This window comes from Fomitopsis serialis (assembly GCF_022376445.1).
Source record: "Fomitopsis serialis strain Sig1Antser10 chromosome Unknown B0H18scaffold_87, whole genome shotgun sequence".
Lineage (NCBI taxonomy): Eukaryota > Fungi > Basidiomycota > Agaricomycetes > Polyporales > Fomitopsidaceae > Fomitopsis > Fomitopsis serialis.
Window position 1 is genome coordinate 64,873 of NW_025955047.1, and position 8,720 is coordinate 73,592.

At 56.9% G+C, this 8,720-nt stretch overlaps 2 protein-coding genes across 2 annotated transcripts; both read right to left on the reverse strand.

Annotated features, from left to right (window-relative positions):
* Window positions 1-4,415: 4,415 nt before the first annotated feature.
* B0H18DRAFT_1122958 (uncharacterized protein) lies at window positions 4,416-6,896 on the reverse strand (the record flags this gene model as incomplete). Its single annotated transcript, XM_048034610.1, has 4 exons — window positions 4,416-5,839; window positions 5,890-6,400; window positions 6,455-6,660; window positions 6,719-6,896. The coding sequence occupies 4 exons, from the start codon at window positions 6,894-6,896 to the stop codon at window positions 4,416-4,418; spliced, it is 2,319 nt and encodes a 772-aa protein (XP_047889025.1).
* A 738-nt stretch (window positions 6,897-7,634) lies between these two features.
* Window positions 7,635-8,571, reverse strand: B0H18DRAFT_1030655 (uncharacterized protein; the record flags this gene model as incomplete). The annotated part of the gene is given in 3 exon segments (XM_048030042.1): window positions 7,635-7,862; window positions 7,924-8,449; window positions 8,469-8,571. Coding segments are annotated over 2 exon segments (343 nt in total), but the record flags the coding sequence as incomplete, so codon positions are not given.
* Between the last annotated feature and the right edge of the window lie 149 nt (window positions 8,572-8,720).

Consider the following 8,720-nt stretch of genomic DNA (forward strand, 5'->3'; position numbering starts at 1 on the left):
GCCTGGGGTCTGGATCCAGTGTTCTGTCTTGGTGGTGGATGCGGCGTGCTCAGCACATAGACTGTGACTGCTTCTTCCTCCACCACTCTACCCCTCCGGCGTCGTATTGCCGGGGGGTTATTCACGTTGGTCGAGGTCATGAACACTCTGAACGCTTCGGTTATGCCGCCTCTCGCCGTTAGCGATGGGTCGAAGGTTACAGTTCCACCGTCTTCAAGTGCGGTGCTGTTCTTTTCCAGCCGGTGGTGTGTCAGCGTTAGGCCGTCTGGGAGTACCACTAGCTGTGGGTTCCATTTCTCTTCCAGGAGTTCGAGTATCCTGCCCGCTGCCTCGTAGCATCTCACGGGGTGTTTGCACCCTTGTTGTCGGTCTTGTGTGCATTTTGCACAGGTACAATCATCACCTCCCATGGTGTTCTCAACCAGGGTATTGTGCCGGCGGAGGCGGACGAGGTCTGCCACCCATCGGACCCCATGTTTGTCCCGTATGCAGTTGCTCACAGCCGTGTTGTTAAGGCGACGTAGGTGCTTGTTCGCACTGATGTGATACCATGCAGGCAGTTGCATTTTCAGTTCTTTACTCAGGGTTACGGCAGCGAAGGACGCATCCTGTCGTCGCGCCGACTGTATCATCCTCTTCAGGTAGGGTGGTAGTTTGGAGCCTGCGTTTCCTGCCGGGTGCCAGTCTTGCAGAAACGTATTAATTTGGGCGTTGCGTTTGATGGCCCCTGACTCCTTCGTCGCTCTAATTGCCATAATGGTGTCAGCCGCGTACACCCATCTCGGACGGTCTGGGGTTAGTGTCAAGTACCGTTTTAACCACATGACCTCTATGGCTTCGTTGCGGGCTTTGATGTCTAACACGCCCAGTCCGCCGTCCTGCACCGGGAGGTGCAAGGTGTCTAGGTTAACTGGCGGTGGGGCTTCAGAGCCCCAGATAAAGGTCCGTATGAGCTTCGTTATTGCTTCTTCAATCGGCTTAGGCATGCCTTGCACTGTTGCTAGGTATTGCGTGATGCCCCCTGGTCCCATCTGGACAATTAGCCTTTTTCCTTTATGCGTCGGGTGGCATCTTCCCCATCGGTCTAGGAATGCTTTAACTTTCCTTAGCGTTGGGGCCCACACCGCTGCTTCATCAATCTTGTTCCCTATCCAGGCGCCGAGCATTCGCACTGCTTCGTGGTCAGCCGCAATGTGTATATGGTCTGGGATCCGGCCGTGGCTGGACATCGGGTCGGGGCAGCGTGATTGGATCAGTTGGGCTCGGTACTCCTCCGTCCCGATGGGTATGACTTCGGTTTTCTCTTTGTTGAAACGGGCTCCGGACAGTACGCACCAGTCGTCCAGAATGGCCCAGAGGTGTTCCCACTTATCCATGTATGATAGGAACGCCGAGGTGTCGTCGGCGAACAGCGAGGCGATGAGCTTCTCGGCCATTCCAGGTATGTGGTATCCTAAGAGTGAGGATTTCCTCAGGGCACACGCCAGGGGTTCAATTGCGAGGTCGAAGAGCAGGCAGGAGAGTGGGTCGCCCTGTCTTACGCCCCGTATTATCCAGAAGTATGTGCTTCTCTCGCCGTTCAGGATTACTACTGTTTCTGCAGACTCATAGAGGCTCCGGAGTCGCTTTATGAGGGCAGGCGGTAGGCCTGCGCATTCGAGGACCATCCATAGGTAGTCGTGTCTTATTTTATCGTATGCTTTCTCCTGATCCAGAGCGACTATCATACCGTTCTCCTCTGTCGCTTCGGCATAGTCTATCATGGTACGGCACAGCTGCGTCTGGTCCGTGATCCTCCTTCCCGGGAGGAACCCAGCCTGATCCGGGTGTATGATCCTGGATGCGACAGGGGCTAGGCGCATGGCGATTATTTTGGTGTATATTTTGTAGTCAGTGTTTAGCAGGGTGATAGGCCTGTAGTTTGCAATGTCGTTTCTGTCCTTCTTCTTGTATATCGGGCATAGCCATCCGTCCGCGAACTTGCTATGTTTGTTCACGCCGTGTCTGTCTATGTCCTGGTACACTATCCGCATTAGTTCTGCGCAATCGAACGATGGGTCGTCTTCCCCTGCTTTAGTGTGCAAATCTATCATGGTCGTCCAGAACTCATACGGGATCCCGTCTAAGCCGGATGCCTTACCGGCTTTTGATGTTTTCAGCGCGTCCTGTATGTCTCCTGACGATATGGGCTCTGTTAACGCGCTGTACTCGCTTCCGAAGCTGGATAGGTTTATCTTGGGGAGTAGCTGCTGGAGCCTTTGTTTGCATTCTTGTGCGTTTTGCATTGACGCACCACCCTGCTGTTGTAGGTCGTTGTGGTAGTTCCTGGCGAGTTCCGCCATCTTGTCCGACCGTCTCTCGTATTCCGGTGGGTCTGTCCCTGGTTTTACAAGTTTGTAGATTATGTCTCTCGGGCCGCTTTCCTTGTTTATTCGCGACCAGTACTTCGTCAGTGTCTCGCCGTGGAGAGTGTACGTTGCTGCGGCCGAGGTGCGCGACACTCCGTATCGCTTCCTCTCTAGCTCAACGATGCGCTCATGGATGACAGCGGCTTCCCGTTGTAAGCCTTCGTCCTCGGTGAACTTCGGGGCGCTCTGTATTTGTGTCGCGCTCTCGTTTAGTCGTTTCAGTTCGGCAGATAGTTTAGGGCATTTTGTCTTCAGTATTCCGCGAGCCAGGTCCGTGACCTGCTTTTTGAAGTCTCGGTGGATCGTTTGCGGGTTCAGGAGGTCCTGCCTTAGTGTGCCACTCTCGTGTGTCTCTGCCGCTTGGAGTGCCTCCCGTCCTAGGTTTATAACCTTGGTGGTGAAGTTCGAGTCGTGGAGCAGCTGGATTGGCAGTGTCCATCTTCCCTTCCCGATATACGGTGCCTGGGCTGCGCTCAGTTGTACAGATACCATGCGGTGATCTGTTGGAACACCTGTGCTCAGTATTTTCCAGTTGTCTGACGCTCGCGCAATTTCTCCCGTCGCGTAAATCCTGTCGATTCGTGATCGTGATGTTGCTGCACGCTGCGGGTAGGTGTAGTCTCTCGATTTTGGCTCGGTTTCGCGCCACCCATCCGTGAGGTTGAGGTCGAGTAGTAGGTTTCGCAGGTTCTCTACTGCCACCGCATTGTCTTTGTGTGGCGGTAGGCGGTCTATGGAGTCCTCCACCAGGTTGAAGTCACCCAGCACGACATTCGGTTTCGGTCTTGATCTGTATTCGTCCTGGATTGTTGCCCAGAAGGCCGCGTTGTCGGGTGCATTGTTCGGTGCGTACACATTGAGCATGTCGAGCTTCGTCTGTCCGTGCCATACCATTCTTAGCGTAGCTGCGCGCCCGGGGATGATTTCATTGAGGGTCGCGTTGGACGTGTCCACCATTTCCCTGTTGAGGATGAAGCCAATACCTTGCGCATTCGGGGTGTCTTTGTCCTGTGAGTACAATATCTTCATGCGTCGGCCGTACAGGTTGTGTATTCTGTCGACGGTATCGCTGTCAAGGTGTGTTTCCTGGATCGCTAGCACGCCTATGCGTTGTTCTCTTAGGAGTGCGTTCATTGCATTCCATTTATTGTTCAGGGTTCCAGAGAGATTTCCTTTCCCATTGATGTTCAGCGAGCACACTTTTATAGTGGCTTTGGTTCTACGGCCACTCGTATGCGCCTTGCCTCGTTTAGGGGCTTCCGCTGCATTGTGTTGACCGACTGCTGGGGTCCGGCTCTCGGTCGTCGGTCTCCGGTCGCATTGACGGGAGCCGAGAGCAGCCCTGTCGCCATGTTCCCCTTCTAGGTCATTTGGCATGCAGTGGGCAGGGGACGCTGTACGCCATTCCTGTCGGGGGTCGCGTTTGCCAGGTGTCGTTTCTTCTTCCGTCTGTGGTTTAATATATTCGTTTGTTGCCGTTGCTCTGTGATTCCACCGCTACAACGATCCGCGGTGGCCGGGAACTGCTCCTGAGTTCCTCAGGTGACCTGCCTGCCGCTGCTGGGCAGTAGCGAGGCTTCAGCCTCTCGGCCGAGGGTAAGTCTACAAGTACCCTCGCTATAATAGAGGAAAGGGGGAGGACATTACGACGCCATCTATGGCTTTCCTGTCCCGATATTCGGTCAGTAGATTTGGGCACACGTCAGGCGTTGTCGTCGGTCAGTACGATTCGGCGTTCAGCGAACAAAGCGTGTCTTCGTTCGCGGCATAAGGGCGATTCGTGTATGTACATCATCAGGATTCCGGGTGTACTATGTGTGCGAGTTCGAGCAGTAGTGTATCGTGGTGCGTCAAGAAGGGTGTTCGTGTAGGAGTGCGAGTACGTCGTGGAACAGGACTGGGGGTGTCGGGCGTAAGATCAGGCGTATGGAGCAGGGGACGAGTATAGCAGAAAGTCCTCGTATGCGAGTGTGCTACGTTTCTCGTCACGTTGCAGGGAGTGGGGGTTTAGGAGCGATCGACACCTTTGCCTTTACCCTTGTAGTTTCCGTTGCCTCGCGTCTCCGTGCGGCCGCGCTCAGGCTCGTGATTGGGCTTCTTTTGTTGGCCTCCGGCCTTCGCGTTCGTCGCGGCACCCGGCACAACGTCATGCCATCCGTCGATCTTCAGCAGGTCGCACAGTCCTGCCGGATGATCCACGGCGTGGCAGTATGCGCACCAGTGCGTGCCTAGGTAGGGCTCGGGTTTGCCGGTCGCGGCGCTGCCGAAGTCGTGGTCGCGGAGGAGTTTGCGGAAGGCGTTCCAGTCCGCCTGGTCGGCGGTCGGTGCTTCGATGAAGAGCCGGACTAGGGGGTCTCGCTCGCCTTTGGTGACGTTCGCGAGGTACCTCACCTTCACCGACTTGATCATTTCGCGGAACGCGCCGTCGACGGAGTAGAACTGCCACTTGCCGTTTCGGTCGATATCCCTCGCGATGATCGCCGAGATCGGTATGCGGAGCGCAGGTCCCTCGAGTTCGCGCACGAAGACCACGGTGTACTCGCCGTCGTCACGTCTACGGACGCCGAGGCGGTTGGGGTGACGCCACGAGCCGGCGAAGCTAGGGTTGTTAGCGTCGATCGTTACGAAGCCGAAGGTGCCTTCCGGCGTCGAGAGCCACTCTATCCCGAGGAGGTAGTCCCGTGTCTCGTAGGTGACGTCTTCCACTAGGAAGTAGCGGGGTGCCTCGTTGCGTCTTCCGCTTGGTTTGGCTGCGACGGCTGCCGTGATGGTGGTGCCGGTTACTTCTAGGTATTGCTCGAGTGCGTCCTGCATGGCGATGATGCAGTCCTCTGTACCGGGCTCGTCTGCGCCGCGGCGCGGGACGCGTATGAGCAGCGCCGGCTTGGTCTTGCCTATCAAAGCCCAGGCCTGTTTCTGCTTTGGCGCCATGCCGTCCGACTTGGAGAAGGCGTCTCTGCCTTCGATCAGGGGCCATCCTCCCTCCGGGCGCGGTGTCGCGCCGTTCGGGATCTCGATCAGGGCGAAGACCTGCGGGTTGCTCATCACCGAGTGAGTCGGGCTCTGGGGTTGCATGGTGGGGTGCCGGGAGTGCAGCGACGGGCCGGCGCGCGGGCCTTCTAGGTTTTGCTGGTAGTTCTCGGGTGAGTGGCTGCTCGAGCGCCGGCGGTAGCTGTGTTGGCGATGCGGGACCGGAGTATCCGGCCGGGTGTCCATGTCGAAGACGTCGCTCTCTCGTCGGGCACCTGACTTAGTGTTAATTCTGATAGGGGCGGAGGGCTGCATGCGTTCGAACGCCTGCGAGGTGGGTGAGGGCGTGTGCAGGTGCACGTCCGGGACTGGCCTCTGTGCTTCTCGCGTCTGCGTGGGGGCTCGTGCGCGCGTCGGCGCAGCGACACTCACACCCTTCGCCCAGTACGGGCTGACGCCGACTGTCGTCGTGGTTAGTGGCGCTTCTCATGCAGTAGTATTGTCTTCTCACATGTGTGCGAGGCTGCCTGGCTTGGAGCACGCTGGGATGTCGTCTGGACGTCTTCGTCGAAGTGCCCAATGATGAGGCCATTGTTATCGATTGCTGGCTCGTGGTCGACGTGCATGTCGTCCCGTGCTTCGTCCTCATCGGCGTAGCTGACACCGTAGTCCTCGATGGTCGCTCCGGTTCCATAGTCCGGAAGGTAGCTCCAGTCGCCTAGGCCGTAGTCTGCCATCGGTCCGACGACGACGAACGCGCCAGCAGCCTGGGTACGAGCGGGCTGACTCGGTGCGGTGGGGGTGCGCTCCGGGTCCTGGCGGACGTCGGTGGTCTGAGGTTCGCCGTCGTTTCCTACGTCCTCTGATACACGCCGCCTCTTCCTCGCTTCGCTTACCGCGAGTGTCGTGCTGTTGGCGGGCGACGAGGGGACTGGCTCCTGCGTCGTTGGTGCTTCGGCAGCCCCGAGACTTGCTAGTTGGTTCATTTTGCGGGTGCGACTTGCACCCTGCGTAGGGGTTAACTAGCATGCCTCGGTCTGTTACTACAACATTGCGATTGTACGTGGTGATCATACCTCTCCGTTCGCCTCAGTCGTGTTGGCGGTCGTGTTCGCGCTTGGCTCTGGGTTGCCCGCGTCCGCAGTGACAGTCGTCGGCGTCGCGTTTGACATGCCGGGTCCGTCCAGGTTGGCGACTATGCGTTCCTGGTCAGCGGTTGCTCCTACAACCTGCGTTCGCGGTTGAGCCTCGGTCGCGGCCGCCGCTGCCGTCGTCGAGTCGTCTGTGTTGTATAGTGTTTCTTTCGTCAGCCATGTTCTGCTTCTGTTGCGGCTGCTTACTTTTGGTTGCCGTGGAAGCCGGGTTCGGCTCCCAGTGGTCGTGCGGGTGTATCGCTTCGGCGGCGCTGTTTGCGTTTTCGGGCGCAGCTTGCGTCTGGGCAGGTCGTTCGCCGTCATGTCTCTGTGCGTTGCGCGTCCTATGGTGTCCCCTGTCGCTCTTGTTGGTACGCTTCAGCATCGTGGCCAGGTGTCGTCGAGTCAGGACAAGGAGGAAGCGGTAGGTAGTGGGATGCTCGTAGGCGAGGGAGTGCGTTCTCGGGCTGAGTGCGCTAATGATCAGTGTGATCGCCCCGTTTTTCAGTAGTCTGCGTGTTTGTTCGTGAGTTGCTCGCGAGTGTTTGTGCGGCATCGAATCGCGACGGCGTCGGTCTCGGCGCGTTGGTGTATTCATAATGCCCTCCTGGCGCTCTCCTTGTCGCGCTGCGTTCGTGTTTTGAGCTCCCAAATTGGGCTCAGGTACGTGCTCACCCTGTGTTATGGCGTCCCTCGGTCATCAGGAAAATCCAGATTCCACAATTTGGAATAAATTGTGTCAAATTGTTGCTAACACGTCTAATGAGTACTCATTGAACTCTGCGAGCTAATTCTGTGATAATGGCATCTACTGGATACAGTATTAGTACATGTATGATCCTATTAGATGCAGCAACAAAGCTGTTCCCTAATTGTTGCTAAAGTGGTGCATCATACAAGGCGCACGATGTCTTGTTACGATTAGTTCAACAATAATTCTATTGCTGTGTGGTATGACCAAATACAAATGCTATATGCTACACTAAGCAACACAACAGTCAATGGTCGACAAGGCCATCTTCAATATAATGACAGCCACTCCTATGTGTTAGCTATTCTACGACTGAATATCTCCATAGCATCTCACACCCACGCCATTACTCGCCATAGTAACCATACAGATCATGAGTGAAGTTAATGGGCGCCGGGTTAGTACATATAGGGGACACAAAGATGAGTGTGCGGGCGCGCGGGCGGTAGCGGATATGCGGGCGCGTGGTCAGGTCAATACGCGGGCGGGTAGGGTAGGCAAGCATGTAGGCGGGCATGCCAATACGTGGGCAGGTGGACAGATAAGTGCATGAGTAGGCCGGAGATTGGACGGGCAAGCCAGGGAGTAAGTGGAGTGATACTGCGAAGAGTGAGTGGGCAATGAGCAAGTTGTGGATGAGTAGATGCGTAGGCAGATGCACGACTCGACAGGCAGCAGGCGGGCGGGCGAGTGAGTGGCGCATCGTGGCTGCTGGCGGGCAGGGCGCGGGGACATGAGACTGCGACGGGACGACGAACAGAGTGAGAAGAGACGCTAGGTAGAAGCCAGGACTCAGGAGCGAGTTGACGGTCGGAGACGGCGTCAGGGCGGTAGGAAAAGTGTCGAGGACGGAGGGTGGCGAGCGGTCACCATCCATTTTTGGGATGGCGAGACGGACCGGATTAGGCAGTGTTGTATCGGGGATGACAGGAGGCGCGCGCGGACGAGCAGATTTGGACGCGACGGGTGTGGCGGGGACGTGACGGGGGGGAGACGATGGTTGTGCAGACAGAGTAGACCTATGATCGGGAAGTCAATAAGTGCCGGGTGGTCGAGCGAAGAGGCAGGCGGGAGGGCAAACAATGCTGCAGGCAAGAAGACGTCCATATGAGTGAGGAAGGGGCAGGCGAGTATGTAGATAGGCAGAGCGAGCGAGTGGGTAAATGCCGGCGAACGAGTGAGCAGACGCCTGGTGAGTGAGCAGACCATCAAAGGGCTGCGGATAACCAGACAAGCGGGCACACTGGCCAGTGGCGAGTAGGCGCGTTGAATTGACTGTTCGTCGATATGCCGGGTCGCACGGGCAGTACTGTGACAAGTAGGGCGGGGAGTATTAGAGTCAGGAGTCAGCAAGGGCATACCTCTGACTTACAAGCTGTTGTGCGCACCCTTGCCACGGTCATCCCTCTCCTCGTCCTCGTCATTCGATCTGCCACCCCTCGTCTTGCCGTCCCTTCC